The 17968-nt window shown below is 40.6% G+C and overlaps 2 protein-coding genes across 2 annotated transcripts in view; one reads left to right on the top strand and one right to left on the bottom strand.

Annotated features, from left to right (window-relative positions):
• Positions 1 to 9208, top strand: part of gstt2 (glutathione S-transferase theta 2) — a 10097-nt gene extending 889 nt beyond the window's left edge. Inside the window, exons 2-5 of the mRNA XM_020510580.2 lie at positions 4864 to 4951; positions 5872 to 6022; positions 6679 to 6855; positions 7686 to 9208. Of these exons, the coding sequence (XP_020366169.2) occupies positions 4864 to 4951; positions 5872 to 6022; positions 6679 to 6855; positions 7686 to 7826 (557 nt within the window). The 3' untranslated portion in view covers positions 7827 to 9208. The remainder of the gene's footprint in view (positions 1 to 4863; positions 4952 to 5871; positions 6023 to 6678; positions 6856 to 7685) is intronic.
• Positions 9209 to 10593: 1385 nt separating this feature from the next.
• Positions 10594 to 17968, bottom strand: part of chek2 (checkpoint kinase 2) — a 33330-nt gene continuing 25955 nt past the window's right edge. The window contains exons 13-14 of the mRNA XM_020510571.2: positions 15614 to 15694; positions 10594 to 12890 (exon numbers count right to left, since the gene is read on the bottom strand). Of these exons, the coding sequence (XP_020366160.1) occupies positions 12792 to 12890; positions 15614 to 15694 (180 nt within the window). The 3' untranslated portion in view covers positions 10594 to 12791. The remainder of the gene's footprint in view (positions 12891 to 15613; positions 15695 to 17968) is intronic.

The following is a 17968-nucleotide window of genomic DNA, read 5'->3' as shown; positions in this document are numbered from 1 at the left end:
GAGAAGATAGGTGGAGAGGAAACAGACAGGTCAAAGAGGTGGGGGATGGAGCCAGTAAAGGTGAGTGTAGGTGGGGAGTTAGGTCAGTCCAGGGAGGACGGACAGGTCAAGGGGACGGGGTGAGGTTAGTAGGTAGGAGATGGGGGTGCAGCTTGAGGTGGGAGGAAGGACAGGTCAGGGAGGCAGGGATGAGCTGGGCTGGTTTTGGGATGCGGTAGGGGGAGGGGAGGTATTGAAGCTTGTGAAATCCACATTGATACCATTGGGCTGCAGGGTTCCCAAGCGGAATATGAGTTGCTGTTCCTGCAACCTTCGGGTGGCATCGTTGTGGCACTGCAAGAGGCCCAGGGTGGACATGTCGTCTGAGGAATGGGAGGGGCAATTGAAATGGTTCGCGACTGGGAGGTGCAGTTGTTTATTGCGAACCGAGCGTAGGTGTTCTGCAAAGTGATCCCCAAGCCTCCGCCTGGTTTCCCCGATGTAGAGGAGGCCACAACGGATACAGCGGATGCAGTATACCACATTAGCAGATGTGCAGGTGAACATCTGCTTGATGTGGAAAGTCTTCTTGGGGCCTGGGATGGGGGTGAGGGAGGAGGTGTGGGGGCAGGTGTAGCACTTCCTGCGGTTGTAGGGAAAAGTGCCGGGTGTGGTGGGGCTGGAGGGGAGTGTGGAACGGACAAGGGAGTCACGGAGACAGTGGTCCCTCCGGAAAGCAGATAAGGGTGGGGAGGGAAAAATGTCTTTGGTGGTGGGGTCAGATCGCAGATGGCAGAAGTGTCGGAGGATGATGCGTTGGATCTGGAGGTTGGTGGAGTGGTACGTGAGGACGAGGGGGATTCTTTTTTAGTTGTTATTGCGGGGACGGGGTGTGAGGGATGAGTTGCGGGAAATGCGGGAGACACGGTCGAGGGCGTTCTCGACCACTGAGGGGGGGGAAGTTGCGGTCCTTGAAAAACGAGGACATCTGAGATGTACGGTAGTGGAATGCCTCATCCTGGGAGCAGATGCGGCGGAGGCGAAGGAATTGGGAATAGGGGATGGCATTTTTGCTGGAAGGTGGGTGGGAGGAGGTGTATTCGAGGTAGCTGTGGGAGTCGGTGGATATCGGTTTCTAGGTGGTTGCCCGAGATGGAGACAGAGAGGTCCAGGAAGGTGAGAGAGGTGTTAGAAGTGGTCCAGGTGAACTTAAGGTTGGGGTGGAAGATGTTGGTGAAGTGGATGAACTGTTCGAGCTCCTCGTGGGAGCACGAGGCGGCGCTGATACAGTCATCAATGTAACGGAGGAAGAGGTGGGGTTTAGGGCCAGTGTAGGTACGGAAGAGGGATTGTTTCACGTAACCTACAAAGAGGCAGGCATAGCTTGGGCTCATTTGGGTACCCATGGCCACCCCCTTTGTCTGTAGGAAGTGGGACGAATTGAAAGAGAAGTTGTTGAGGGTGAGGACGAGTTCGGCTAAGCGGATGAGGGTGTCAGTGGAGGGGGACTGGTCGGGCCTGCGGGACAGGAAGAAGCGGAGGGCCTTTAGGCCCTCTGTATGGGGAATGCAGGTGTATAGGGACTGGACGTCCATGGTAAAGATGAGGTGTTGGGAACCGGTGAATTGGAAGTTCTGGAGGAGGTAGAGGGCGTGGGTGGTGTCCCGGATGTAGGTAGGGAGTTCCTGGACCAAGGGGGAGAAAATGGAGTCTAGATAGTTGGAGATCAGTTCGGTGGGGCAGGAGCAGGTGGAGACAATGGGTCAACCAGGGCAGTCAGGTTTGTGGATTTTGGGAAGGAGATAGAAGCGGGCGGTGCGGGGTTAGGGAACGATGAGGTTGGAGGCCGTGGGTGGGAGGTCACCTGAGGTGACGAGGTTGTGGATGGTTTGGGAGATGATGGTTTGGTGCTCGGAGGTGGGGTCATGATCAAGGGGGCGGTAGGAGGAGGTGTCGGAGAGTTGGCGTCTGGCCTCGGCGATGTAGAGGTCAGTGCGCCATACTACAACTGTGCCTCCCTTGTCCGCGAGTTTTGTGGTGAGGTTGGGATTGGACCGGAGGGCTGCACGTTCTGCGGGGGAGAGGTTGGAGTGGGTGAGAGGGGTGGAGAGGTTGAGGCGATTGATGTCTCAACGGCAGTTGGAGATGAAGAAGTCGAGGGAGGGTAGGAGGCCTTGGGGTGGTGTCCAGGAGGAGGGGTTGTGTTGGAGGCGGGAGAAGGGGTCAGTAGAGGGAGGTTTAGGTTCACGGTTGAAGAAGTAAGCGCGGAGGCGGAGGAAAAACTGCTCTATATCCAAACGTGACCGGTATTCGTTGATGTGTGGGTGGAGGGGGACAAAGGTGAGCCCTTTACTGAGGACTGACACAAGCTTCAAAATCTCCCCTCCCCCCACTGCATCCCAAAACCAGCCCAGCTCGTCCCTGCCTCCCTAACCTGTTCTTCCTCCCACCTAACCCCTCCTCCCACCTCAAGCCGCACCCCCATTTCCTACCTACTAACCTCATCCCGCCCCCTTGACCTGTCCATCCTCCCTGGACTGACCTATTTCCTCCCTACCTCCCCACCTACACTCACCTTTACTGGCTCCATCCCCGCCTCTTTGACCTGTCTGTTTCCTCTCCACCTGTCTTCTCCTCTATCCACCTCCCCCTCTCTCCCTATTTATTTCAGAACCCCCTTCTCCTCCCCCATTTCTGATGAAGGGTCTAGGCCCGAAACGTCAGCCTTCCTGCTCCTCTGATGCTGCTTGGCCTGCTGTGTTCATCCAGCTCTACACCTTGTTATCTCAGATTTTCCAGCATCTGCAGTTCCTACTATCTAGGATCAATAACATATTGTTGTAAAAAGTCATCTGGTTCACAATGGAAGAAGTTTTGCTAATCTTACCCATTGAACGCCATTCAGTTGGACTACCTTCAACAAAAAAACTAACACGAAAACTCAGACAGACCACCCCATATTGATCAATGTTGGGTCCGAGAGATTTGCACCAAAACCCTTGATTTGATTTGATTTATTATTGTCACATGTACCTAGATGCAGTGAAAAGATTTTTGCATGCAGTACGGGCAGGTCATAATATACAAAGATTATGGGGTGATTCAACAGAGCGAGGAATACAAAGTTACAGCTGTAAAGAAGGTACGCAAAAAGCAAAATCAACATTAGATTTGAAATTTGAGAGTCCTTTCAGAAATCTGATAACAACAGGGAAGAAGCTATTCTTGAACTTGTTGGTACATGTGGTTAAGCTTTTGTACCTTCTGCTTGACAGAAGGGTTTGGAAGAGATTATAAGCAGGGTGGGAGGGGGTCTTTGATGTTGGATGCGTTTCCAAGGCAATGGAAAGTTTAGATGGATGGAAGGTTGGCTAGAGTGATGGACTGGGTTGCGTTCACAACTTTCTGTAGTTTCTTACGGTCCTGCGCAGAGCAGTTGTCACACCAAGCCACAATGCATCAAGTTCAAATGCTTTCTATGGTGCATCTATAAAAGTTGGTGAGAGTCCTCACGGACATGCCAAATTTCCTTAAAAAGAAGAGATGTTCGCCTTTTTGACCATCCTATCAGTGTAGGTGGTTCAAGGATAGGTTGTTGGTGTCCGTCTCTCCTAGGAACTTGATGCTGTCAACCGTCTCTACTTCAGCTCTATTGATGCGTGCCCTCCTCCTTGCTTCCTGAAGTCAATGATCAGCGCTTTAATTTTACTAACATTGAGGAAGAGATTATTATTATTTGATATCTAACCTACAATGGTGGTGTTGAACATTTGTCCAACAACAACTTACACCGTCATACAGAATCATGTCTTTCAGCCAAACCCCAAATTTCTCCTTTACCATCTTTGGCAAAATAATCCACCATTCGGCATCCTCAAGATTCACTCCAAACCATCATGCCACTATTCACCTATTGCCTGATGCATTTGGTAGTGGTTCTGGAAAAGTTAATGTTGAAGCTGCATTAACCTTCACCCAATTTGATGATGTTGCCTAATCTTTGGGTGGAGCAACGGGCAGTCTAGCATGCAGTCCAAATGGAGACAGCTGAGTCATCTCAAATGAGGGAGCCACTCTATGGTCTGGTGTGACTATGATGACTTTACCTTTTTTTAAAACAGCTGGTGGGGGCGAGATGTCTGGTTTCAAGTCCCGTCTGTCACATCATGTCAAAACAGATTGACTAAATTACAATTAATTTAAAAAGGAGGATTTCTGACAGCACTGTACCCTAACTACAAGCCATTAGTAGTTAGGACCTAAACATACAACTGCCCTCTGTCAACTGGTGAGTCAGTATCGAGCTATGGTGGACATCACTTGGAATAAGCACTGAGGGCCATTCGTGGCTGTGCAGGCCCTTTGAACAAATTATGCAATTAGGCCCACTTCCCTGTTCATTTCTCCTTAGCCTTCCTTTTTTTTTCAAAAGTCTATTCAATTCTCTTTTGAAATTTAGTTTTGAATCTGCTACGTTTCAGCTATGTGTTCCACACCCTTAGCTCCTACGTACTTGCTTTACTTTGGAAGAACGTTCTGGATTGATATCACCATTATCTGAACCATTTAAAAGTTTGTTGAAATCCTGTTAGCTACCTTTCTTTCTGATCCATGGATGAATAAAATACATTTTGCAAATATGCAAAATATCTGGGATCAAAGTTACCCTCAAGTTTGCTTGAAACTGTAGAAAATGTAACCAGAATCAAGAAAAATGAGCCAGAGATGTGGATATAGAGGAGAGAGGAGACAAAGTTCACCGCAGATCTACCAGCAAGTTCACAGTGATGATAAACTGCTTACTTTGGCTTTGCTCCATCGAAACATGTTTCTTTATCATATCATTGATTCAGAGTTAATCTTTTATCTGTTTTATTTGAACAGATGAACAGAGGAGCCCAGAGTTTACTAAACTCAATCCAAATCAGAAAGTGCCAGTTATTGTGGACAATGGGTTTGTTCTAACTGAGAGGTGAGGCTTTTATTTTCTTTAATATAAATATTTGAATTCTCTTTCCTTTTCTTGAATAGTTTGTATTGTTGTATTAAACATCCATTCTTTACAACACGAAGAACAATCCTCATTGAAAGGCTAGCAAGTTAGTTAATGGAGTACTTTACAGTTCTGTCACATTATCCACCCTTGCATACTTTCCTGGGTAGTGCCTGATTACCCACAAAGCTTTGAGATAATCGCTTGTTCATGGCATGAGATCTTCTACTACTTTAAAACTGCTATATAAATGTAAGTTGTTGTTCACACACTAGCAACCATTATAACAGTTGTGCTGTCAGATGCTTCTCAGACTTGATGCATGGTGCATTCTAATGGTTTTAAAGTAGGTGATAAAACTTTTTTTTCACCATATAAAAGCCTGACATGTGCAGGTGGATACGAGTAGTTCTTTGTACAATGGATCTTCATCACAATCTGAAAATACAAAAGCATTGTATAACTTTGGTAAAGAACTTTGAGTTCCTTTCCCACAGTCCTCATTGTGATATAAAACATAATTCACCCTTTAGAATTTGTTTCTTTCCTTAGGTCTTCAGTCTGTCTCATGTACGTTACATCAGATGATAGACACTGGGGTAGCTCAAGGCTGTTCCACATGGTACCACATTCAAAGACTCAAACTATATCAAATGAATGCTGAAAGTTGGATATTAAAGCCAAAAGTAGCAGAAATGAACTACAGGATTTACACCTAACAGGCACTTGGTTTTAAACAGTTTGAAGGGGAGACCTTTGTACCATTCTCATGATGAAATAGCAGCAAAAAAAAAAAACCTTGACACAAACATGCAGGTTACAAAAATGCAACTATCAATGCAGACTGAAATATAGAAAACAATTATTTTATTTTCTTGACCCAAGAATTTTGTTTGCAGTGTTGCTATTCTGAAATACCTGGCAACAAAGTATGATGTCCCTCAATTCTGGTACCCTCTAGACTCAATGAAAAGGGCAAAAGTGGATGAGTACATGGCATGGCAGCATACTAACGTGAGATATCACGCAGCTAAAGTCTTCATCCTGGAGGTAGGGATTAAAGAACTTTTCCGGTCAATGTAATTTTAGCCTACAGTATGTGTCTGAGGGCAAAGAACATGTGTTTTTAGGTTGTGGGTATACTTTCACCATGTGGACTGCAGCAATTCAAGAAAGCAACTTAGCACCACCTTAATAGGTGGACTCACTAAAAGGCAGACATAACTTCAGTCATATTTAATTCATTGCACCTTTTGAAGTATCCCACATCTTATTCTGATCAAAATAACTTGCACCCAGCTTTTCACCAATCTGGTGCTTTAGGCTGAAGATGTAAGTGACACACACCTTCACCCTTAATTTTCTGTCCTCTTCCTTGATTGACAAGCCATCTTAATAATAAAGGATCTATAGGGGAGGAGGGGGGTAATATTCAATAAATATATTGATTCAGTTCAAGAGAAAGCAGAATCCTCTGAAAAAGGTAGTAGGAAGCTAATTGTGTAATTTTGAAAGGGATTTGTGCAGGTGCCTGCAGATCAGGAACTTAGTTCCATCTCTTCTATCGTCCATTCCCTAAATGTGACTGCTGTTTGAAAGAACCAGCATGGGCAGTTCGGCTTCCTTTTGTGTTGAAGGTTCAAGTCATGTGACTGGGTAACTAGTAGAATGTTTAAACATCACTGATTTACAATATCTTCATGCAGGTTTTGGTTCCTCGGATGACAGGCCAGCCAACTGATGAGACGAAGCTGAACAAAGCTCTGGCTGAATTGAATGGAACCTTGAACATTTTAGAATCAATGTTTCTGAAGGACCAGACCTTCCTCTGTGGTGACGAGATTACATTAGCTGATCTATTGGCCATCTGTGAATTAATGCAGGTGAGGTTCAAGTGCATGGTTCAAACTGTCCTCATCTATTTGGATGACTTTGATATAAACCATAGCAAAACATGCATGAGGGAGAAATGGATAAAGTGGTCCAAAGATGAAAAGTAAATTTCCAACTATCTTCCACTGTACTAGCATTTTAAGTAGTGGAAGTACACTTTGTTAACTTTGTCTCCTCTTAGCATTTTAAGAGACAGAGTCCATCCATTGTGCCCATAATTTGTCATCACAAGAAAACTTGAACTATTATGCTGCACGTTGAAAATATTCTGGGTACATGAAAAGGAAAATGAAAACTAAAATAATTAGAGATATCCAAGGTCTATTCATCCATTTGTTCCTATGATAATCTGAATTTAGGTTTGACCAGCCTGCAGCATACCTTGCAGAAGTGACTGCAGCTGAAAGCATTAATTCCATTTTATTTACCCTTTAACCTTGCATTAAGCAGAGGTCATCCACTTACAGCTGGGTGTAAAAATCAAACCTAGGTTCTATTGCTAGCACTGTGGCATGTTGTCAACCATCATAGTGCTGCTGTGCACTAGTTCTTAGATTCTTTTAATAACTGCACGCTATAAAAATTCGGCTTGTTGACTGGAAAGTGTTAATGTAAAGTAATAAAGTTAAGCTGACCTAAACTGGATCAGCTCTTTGTAAATATAACTGAATCCAATCGATGATTTAGTTATTGCTTCAAGCATTTACACAGTAATGCAGGTGGAAAAAGAAATCACGTCTTGCTACTCTCGTACTAAAATGACTGAAAATGTAACACTGAATAATTTAAGTCTTTTGTTTTGTTTTTATGAAATATTCAGCCACTTGGAGCAAATCGTGACATACTGAAAGATCGTCCAAAATTGATCAGCTGGCGGAACAGAGTTCAGTCGGCATTAGGGAAAACATTTGATGATGTGCATTCTTTCCTTTATCAACTGAGAGATAAAGCCAGGCTTTAAAAGCTACACCAGGTGGAACTTCAGAAAGACTGACTCCAGCAAATTAGTCTACTTAAAGGGACTAAAATGAACCTTCCACATGCCTTTAAAGCATCAATTGATTAATAAAACATATTACTGGAATTATGAAGTAGTATGAATAATCATACAATTTGATTAATTACAGCAAATCACTAAGTTCAGGGGTCAAATTATACCGAGGCTAAACCGTTCATTCAAAACTACCTTGCACAAGGAGTAGTGTTGGAAGCAATCTTAATTTCTTAGATATAAATTGATTACTGTTGCAAAACAGTGCCTCAATATATAAGATTTTAGTGTTTAAAATAGAGTCCTATGCAGTTTCTACTCCAGGCACCAGCAGTGCTAGAGAAGCAATTTCCAAATGGCATCACCAAGTGGACTGTGCCACTTCACCATGGATTAGAAGGGCCATGGTTTTGTCACCTCCAACAGGGCACTGGAAGGGTCCTTGGGAAGCACAAAAGTACTGCTAATCATCATCTTTTCTGTTTAGCTGAGGCAAGTGCTCATGAAGCCTGAGTCAAATAGACAAAAATTCTAGTCTAGTGACAAATTTTCTTAATTCAGATCCCATCAATGCACCATTGTGCTAGTCAATTAGCAACAACGTGGAAACATGCATAGATCTGATACTTGTCTGTCACGAAGCGTTAATTTCACAGCATCAAGCCTCAGAAAATAGCAACATCATAACTCATGCTTCCTCCCACTCCTCTCTCTACCACAAATTGCCACTAAGTAGACAACAGACCACTGGTCATTTTGGCTCTGTTCCATGCAAACATCACAGTTAATACCACAATTCATCACTGCAAGGAAGCACGCCACATGTTAGACAGTGGCCCAGGACTACCAGAGTCTAAAATTGCTGACATAGTTCATACAGGATAAAATGCTGAATATGTCATTCTCAGTAACAACTTTTCAGTCACTTCTGGCCAAAGGTCGAGAATTCCTTCGCTCTATCATAGACATCTTTCAATTTTTTGTTAAAACATTAAAGCTGAACAGCTTGTAATATGCCAGAAGTCTTGTTGCTATCATGACTGGCAAGCCTTATTAATCAGCAAGATTGAACCCAACTCCTAGGTGAGAAGGACCAGCAGTGCCAAATAATAGTGATCAAGTACTCATCTTCTGAAGTATTCTCATCCTGGTTTGTATTTTGCAACTTTAAAACATCCTCTCATGGAGTCAATTAACTATAGTGAGGAAGATATGAAATGGTTTATCAGGTGGCATTATTTGTTTCCTCTAGAATATAATTTAACCAAAGTACTTGCAGCAATTGATTTAATACCAGGAAATCAGTTTCTCTCAAATAATTTATAATAAAATGTATAATTCTTGTAAATCATTTATTGAATTTTGTACAAAATATTTTGTCAGCCTTGATTTATAAAACAACTTTTCATGTAAACCATCTTCCCTAACTATACAGAGAATGAAAGTCATCCGGAACCACAGATAAAATTAGCTGCTGAGACATTTGAAAGTTCACTGATAGCTCAATTATAAGGTTTGTCAAGATCAAACAATTTTTGTTGGGAGGGGTGGCAGGGTTAATGAATTACAAAAACAACAGCATATTACTAAATATTTAACGAACCTCTATTCTAAGCTTGTCCACAGAATACAATGTAAACCAAAGTCAAAGGGCTGGGAGTAGAGATGCCCATTTTGTTTAGCTGTTGGATCCAACGACCACAAATACCAACAGCAGGAAGAGGTATGTAACCAAATAAAAATGGAAAAGCCCTGAAGTGTACTCAACGCCTCTGCATTAAAAAGGCAGCCATTTGTACTGCCTTGTCAGGTATCAAAAGTCATGATCATAAATTTTCACCGAACATTCCCTGCTTCACTGGATTGAACCTACCACCATCACCTCTAAATTCTTTAATAAATTCAGATCTTCCTGGTGCTAGTCAGGAGCAAACTGTAATCCTTAACTACCAAGCTGGCTCATTGTCTTCTATAAAATGGCTAAAAAATTCCTGTTGAGGACAATTGTAGCTTCTTTCAGGTTCTTCAGATCAGTCACAGAGTTCTAACTGGAAGGTCAATGACCAACTATGTATTTTACTTTGAAAAAAATTGTTTGCAGCAATAAACGAGGCCACACAATAGAAGCAGGACTTCTACATAAATAATATTTACGAAGCAGATACAAACAGCTCGAGAATTTAATTTCCCCAGAGCTTTTTACATACATTGCTTAATCAAATTCAAGCCTCTATCAGTCTAGCAGATGAAAAATGCATAAACTAGTATATATATATATATAAAAAGCACAGCTTAGAGCTCAAACCCACAAGGGTTTCCTCAACTAAATCTGTAAATGCTCTCTAACTTTACTTCTGTTTTTCAGGCCTCAACCCAAGTTCAATTTATCAAAATGGAAAAACAGCAAGGCAACATTTAAACACCTCTATCTTACAACATATTGTTCTGTTTGATCTCAGGCAAACTACGTTCAGATTTTTGGGTCCAGTGGCTCAGTTTAGGTAGTTAGTGAATAATAAATTCAAAGGTTCAATGATGCATTAAATAGTGTCTTGGGATGTACAAATGCAAGTTTTATTAAAAAGAAAACACAAAAGTTGAACTGCTATTAAGTCCAATTCTAACCTTTTTTGTTTGGTTGAAGCTAATCCAAAAGAAAAATGCTCTCCCTCGATAAAGCAGATAAATGTTACAAAGATGCTGACGTTTAGATGTGGAAGTGCAGTCTATACAACACACAACAAAATCATTGAAAAAAATACTTACAACCACTGCAGATGGAATCTCAATGCCCCATTATATCTTGGACACATTCCACAAACGTTTGTTTACTTTACAATCTGTGGTGAACTGCCACACTCTATGTTACATTCACATTGCTTGCAGCACGTGCAGTTCAAATCATTTCAATATGCTCCTGGTTGTTTGTCACCTTTTCAACATAGATGCACACAGGTAGAATCAGCAGCCATCAGGGCTACAGTCCTCCTTTAAAATCCATCTAAATAGTTGTTACTTTTGAAGCAAAAGGAAGGTGGTTTGCCAAAAATTATTACCATTCAACTTGAGGTACACTAAAGGATTCTGCATTTAGCATGGCAAAATTAACCAACACTACACTGATGTTTGTATCAGGAACAGAAATACAGAATTGATTCACACAAATTAAATTACAGATGTATATAGTACCCAAAAGGAACAATGAGAATCCAGAATACAAAGTAAAGCAACTGCAACAGAAAACCAATTAGGCTTATAGAAATTCATAAGGAAACTGTACAACTACATCTTCAAAGTCAAGCCAAATGAGTATGCAACTCATGTGCATCAGCTTTTTAGGTGATGAAAGGTAAGTGTTGCAACACAAAGTGCAGTTGTCATCAAGACAAGTTAAAATAATTAGCAATAGATCATAAAATGTTGGACAGGGTGGAAAATCACTGTGCATGTTCCACAATGGAACAGTATTTCAGCTTTCAGCAAAAAGGCAAACATCACTAATGTTTGTATGATCACCTAAGATGAGCAAGCTCTGCTAAATACAAGTCTAGGAATAACTTCCAACATAACTAATGAACAGAAAGGTTTCAACATATGAGCCATTTTGGAAGCAGAACCAAGATTACACTATTTTATATCTGGTTTTCCTTTCTACATTACCTTAAATATCCATCGAACATCACCTTAGTCAACATTTACCCATTCCACGTACAGTTCTAACTCCTTGAAGACACCACATCGTACAAGTGTATGGTTGTGCGTGGCACATGTCTAGCATCTTAGACAAGATCCATTTTATACATAACTTCATGTGCCAGTCTACAGTTAGATGGGAAGCTATTTGCCAATTTATGATGCTGACGCAATCCAACAGCCCACCAAAGGTTCACATGCACAGTTTTCCACAGTGAACCATCAGAGGCAGGAACCATCTTCCCAGCATAATGGCAGCAAGGCCAGTTGTAGTGATCCTCCTATTATCTGGTTAGGATCAATTAATTCAGGATAGACCAAGAAAGTGAACTCGGCATTCTTGTGATGGGGACGGTGGATACACCAATTAACAAACAGGGATACCAACGCATACAATTATGCAGAAATTTGAGGATGTATAAGGACAACCTTTCATTTCAATGTATTATTTATAGTTCATATGAAAATGTAAACTTAAAATGGTAGTTTTACAGTTTTTGATCCAAATGCCAAAAAGCAACACTTGGGAAGAGAAATCTCTCCATTTTCTACATTATATTTAAAGTGTCTCTGCCTTTGCCATCAATGACAAAAGGCCATCAGAAATATAACCGAGGGATCCAGCCCATGGTCAGTTGACAACATTCAAGTTAAATACAACTATTAACAGCAGCAGTAATTAAAGTGACCATTTACATTAAGTTTTCTTATGTCTCAATGCCCAATTATTTTCCGAAATTTGTGAGGTAGTGCAATATTCAATAGCACATTTAGACCCCATTTCATTAATTTTCTTTAAAGATATTAATATGTTAAATCACCAAAACTTGACCAGCTGAAATTTACTGTATAAAGAAACATTAAGCTCTTTAAGCTCCTTACTAATTATAATTGTAAATACTCATGGATTTGTTTTAAACCATGCAACACCATTATAGCACATAAAAGGTGTTGTGGTTTAAACCAAAGCAAATTATCTGTATAATGGGACTACAAATGATTGACTGTATACCGTATGGTCTCTAGAGAAAATGGGATGAAAACCAGTTAAACGTTTATTCTGAAACAAAATTGCAGGAAAAATTCTAGACACATTGATAGAATTACAGTAATAAAAAGAAGCAAAGCACAAAAAAATGACTAAAACAGGCCTGTGGCGCCTGAGGCAAATCAAATGTAACTGTTTCTTGGAGATCTCCACACAGCATGTAAAAAGGTTAGGTTGCAACCACTCAAGTTTCCCTACTCTTGAGTAACCGGTTTGCTTAGTGAAGACAGTGTGGGTCGTTTGGTGTTTGGAGGATGGTCCTCTTCATGTGGCCTTTTCCTACCAGTTGATGACTGTAAAGAAAGAAAACCTTTATTAATCAATACCATTTTACTCTTACTCCTTACTGTATCTTCCCAAATGTTTCAAGTAATTCATTGGTATTAAAGCACTCTGGGATTCCCTGACGTTGCTGAAAGCCTCTATTAAGTTAAAGGAACAAGGCAGTAAAAAGAACTCAAGTGTTGGGGCGTTGGGGAAAGGGTGTGGATTCAATATTTTTAACAACATCATATCAACCAAAAAACCTCAGTTTATACATTTATAGACAATATCTAAACTGGTGTGGCCACAGTCATGAACAGGAAGTCAAAATAATACGCACTAAATAAAAACAGAAAGAACTGCGGATGCTATAAATCAGAAACAAAAACAAAATTGCTGGAAAAGCTCAGCAGGTCTGGCAGCATCTGTGGAGAGAAATCAGTTAACGTTTCGGGTTCAGTGACCCTCAGAACTGCCAGACCTGCTGAGCTTTTCCAGCAATTTGTTTTTGTAAAACAATATGCACCTCAGTTTTGTTCCCATTTTCCATGCAAGCAACCAATTTATGCATTCATATGGACAACCTCAAAATATAGTAGCCAAAGCATGGACAAATAGAATGATTTCTGACACATTTGGATTAATGACAAAGTAGAGAGAGAATTTCTAATGCTAGTCTGTTCTTTTAATTTTCAGGCAGCATGAATTTATGTAGCACATAAATAGGACATGCTAAAAAACCTCAATAGGTTCTTCATATGAGCATACAAAATCAGAGAAATAGACCATTCAGCCCTTGAATCTGCTCAGTCATTCAAGATAATCATGGCTGATCTGCTTGTGCTTCAAATTCCACATTTCCATTTACCACCAGTAACCTCAGATATGTGAAACTAAAAAAAAAAATAGAAATTGTTGGAGAAACGCAGCAGGTCTGGCAGCATCCGTGAAGAGAAAGCAGAATTAATGCTTCAGGCCCAGTGACCCTTCTTGAGACCCATAGATATTTGTTAGGTAACAGGGTCAATTCACCTCCATGACGTGAACCTGCTTCCACTTTTGATTTCTCTCCACAGATGCTGCCAGACCTGCTGAGCTTTTCCAGCAATTTGTTTTTGTTTTTGATTTATAGCATCCGCAGTTCTTTGTTTTTCTCTCAAGCCTCAGGAAATAAATTCTCTTCTCTATTTTAAAATGACAATCTCCAATTTAATAAGTGCCCCTGGTTCTGGCCTGACTCCCAACATCCCTTCCACATCCACCTTATCAAGGCTATTCATGATCTTGAATACTTCAATCAAGCCTCACTTCACTCTTGTAAAGTACAATGGGAACAAGCCCAGCATGCCCAACCTATCACAATGAGACAACCCACTTATTCCAGGTATCAATCTAGTAAACACCCTCTGAACTTGTGTGCCTTAGTTGCCTTTAAGATGGTTGTAGTGAGCTGCCTTGTTTCCAACCTTCAGAAGTTAACACTATGACTAGATGTTGCTGTGTTGCTACTTATGAGCTTTAGGAGAATGATATAGGATCTTCTGTGGTACAAAGAGAAAAAGGCACAACTGTTTGATTTAAAAACAGATTGCACATGTCAGTTTAACAGTAAACTGAGCACCAGTGTGACATTCAGCAGTGTGCAGAGTAGAAGGATGGATTTTTTTTAAAAAATACACGATGATAATCTGGAAAGCACACTTGAAAGCAGACTAGATAATATATTCAATTATCTTTTGAAAGTTATGTACAAAAGGAGAAAAAAAAAGTAGGGCTTTAAGAACAGCAAATTAAATGAACATCTTTTAAAAAACACAATGGGTTGAACAGTCTCTTTTCAGGCTGTGAAATAGCAAGAGTAAGGAAAGCAAACAAGTGATGGATATTTCAGCACAAAGTGAATGAGGCCCATCACCCGTTTGAATATTTCACAAGTTCAGAAAGCAAAAAGAGTCCCTAAGAGAGGCAAGTCACAGATTTAGATCTGCAACAGGAGCCCAAATGTGTACCATAAATTTAACCCAACAACTTGTGCTACAGAAGCACGGCAGAAATTAGAGGAGATCCCACGGCCCAGGCATGTTGCATTATACGGAGTCCTTCAATACACTTAATGTACACTGTACTTTAATGTTACAATAAAACATATCTAACGAAACCAACTGTTAGCCCACAGCTGCAGAGCTTCAGAGAACCTTGGGAAACATCCACAAATTCAATCGATATCCTACTTTCAGAGTGGATCTCCATCTGCAATGTCTTGTCGGCTCCATTTCCCTGTTGGCTTACTGGGGAAAATGCTTTTTGTGCAGCTGATTTACAGCATTCTCCATTCAGTTCACATTTGTGCTTGCATTATTATATGGAATTTGGATGGTGGTAGTGCTGGACATTCAGGAGGTGCGGAAGAGAGAATCTCATTTCATATTTCTATCCATGTTTATTTTGTGTAAAACCAAAAACAATTAGCCTTAAATGTGTCATCTGGTCTACAATTTGAACACTGTTGCATATACATGCTTTTCACAAGAGGTGGCCAAACCTGAACGCTGCACTTCAAATCTGGTCTGACTTGTGTATTGAAAAAAAAAATTTCCATAGAAGACTATCTTTATTCCTGCAGGCAAAATTCCACGTGCAGCCTCTTATATTTCAAGCATCCATTGCATTAAGAATGAATAAAGTTGTGCTAACAGCAAAGGCTAGCACTGTTGAGAGTGGAATTACAACCGCAAGAGTTGGCTTTCCTTACCTGACCAGTTGTGCTCAGGGGCAACGTTAATTCAGTCTGGGCATACATCAGTTGTTTTGCCTTTTTCTTCATATCTTCATCCTTGTTTGAAATAGAATTCAGCATGATAAAAATTAATAGCTGGTTCAATTTGATAGAAACTGTGTAGAACTGTATTACATAACTAAGCAATCACAAGCTGGAGCTGCCTTTGATGAAGGGAAATTAAAATTAAAACAAGACTTAATGAGGATGCATTAGCCAAGGAAGATCCTGAAGCCATTCTAACCATAACAGGGACTTGATCCAGACCAGCCAATTGGGCCCCTGCCCCAAATTCAAGCTGCTGTGATAACTTTCACTTGCATGTTGTAACTTGAAACTATGGTTAGCATTGGTAGAGGCCCTAATATTCTTTTCATTATATGTCTCAGCAGAATCTCTCTTGCTGTCATTGACCACTATTTATGTAGGTGGGAAGGATTTACAGCATAGGAGGCAGCCATTCAACCCACATCCCTACTCCTCACCCAAATGCCAAAGATGTTGGCATGTATCCCAGAACACAGAGGGACGCCCAGTGGCGAGATAATATCCAAGGTTCTGACCAGTCTTTCAAAAGATTTTTGAATATGGATGTTACACTGAGGCATTGGAGAATTAGCAATGCAAATAAATAAACTGGGTTAGGTACAAACTAGACAGCCTTTCATTGGTAGTGGGTAATCATTTTGAGGAGATGAAACAGGACAAAATTACTACAAGTTATCAATAATTAGGCTCATCCAGTCATTCTGATAAAGAGAGAAAAGAAAGATCTTGAAGGTAATATCAAGCATTTTGATAAAATGAAATGCACAGAATCTTGTGTATGTATTGATTTTTAAAAGTACTGCCATATCAGGCGGACAAAATGTTAACAGGTTGGGGAGACAGCTGTCAAGTGAAATTTATATTCAAAAGGTGTGGTTCAATGCACCTTAGAAGCAGAAGTGAGTTCAACTGCGAGGGCAAATTGATAAATCGAGTCTTTAAAAAAAAATGGGATACTAGATTCTACACAACAGAAGCACAGAAAGGAAAGCAGTGACAAAATTAAACTGCTTTGAATTATTGATTAGAATCTGTTAGAACAGTGTCTAGTGTCAAAGTCTTACTTTAAATCCGAGTTTTTAACTATGATTGATGCAAAGAAAATTCAGCTCTTTCATGAAAGCAGGTAAATTAAAAAAAGGCAACTTGAAAATCATAAATATTGACTACAAATAAGACAATTTACCTAGCTATGTCTGGTATAAGCCAAAAAAGGTATAATTTTACAAGGGGAAAGGTGAGCAATTTTCTGTCTTAACTGACACAATAGTTGTTAGGATATGATCCAAAAGAAACAAACAAAACAGACACAGTCACGGGAACAGGATTTTAAAAATTGAAAACACAAAGTATTTGGAAAAGCACATATATCTAGATAAATGATATCGGGGAAGAGCAAGTAAAGGCTTATGGATAGATCTTGGAGAGCTGGCAGAGGCACAATGTATCAAGTAGCCTTGGGATGTAAAATTCCAGAATTTGAGAGAATAAAGTACAGACAATTAAGCCTTTCTGAAATGGCAAGGAAATTAAACAAATTTCTTTCCTAATATCTCCAATCCTTATTTGCATAACATGTAATTAGTCTGTTCAGTTAGTGTTTTGGTAAGCATTAAACATCCAAGCCTAGACAAGAAATAACAGTAGCATTAGTTCATATGACCGCTCAACCCTGATCCACCACTCAAGACTGTTGTTGATTTTCTACACCAATATTACTTTCTTGCATTATCCATGTATGCCCAATTTTCTTAGATTTTTAAATTCTATCGATCTGTCTCAAATATACTTTTTAACCAAACATCTGAACTTTCTAGGATTGGCAATTTTAAAGATTCATAACACTGAGGAAATTTCTCATTTCAATCTGAATGGCCAGACCCTTATTCTGAGACTATGACCCCTAAATCCAAACTCTGGTGAGTGGAAGCACCACCTCCTAGCATTTACTTAGCAATTACAATAATTAAAAGAGTTTTGTTTTTAAAATGGCATTACGGATTCACCTCGAAATGTCAGCATACTTAATGTAAACTGGCACTACAATGCAGTCTGACATGTTTAAATATCTGGTGCGTGACTTGAAGCCACTGTAATTTGTACGAGACAGTACTATTGATGAGGTTGGTTGGCTCGCCGAGCTGGTTTGTTGTTCCGCAGACGTTTCGTTACCATGCTGGGTAACATCATGGTAATGAAACGTCTGCGGAACAACAAACCAGCTCGGCGAGCCAAGCAACCTTAACACCCACAACCGGAGCTACAAATCTACTCCAAAACCTT

This window comes from Rhincodon typus, chromosome 24 (genome assembly GCF_021869965.1).
Source record: "Rhincodon typus isolate 14 chromosome 24, sRhiTyp1.1, whole genome shotgun sequence".
Taxonomy (NCBI): Eukaryota; Metazoa; Chordata; class Chondrichthyes; order Orectolobiformes; family Rhincodontidae; genus Rhincodon; species Rhincodon typus.
The sequence above is the reverse complement of the archived record's forward strand: the minus strand, read 5'-3'. Positions and strand labels throughout refer to the sequence as shown.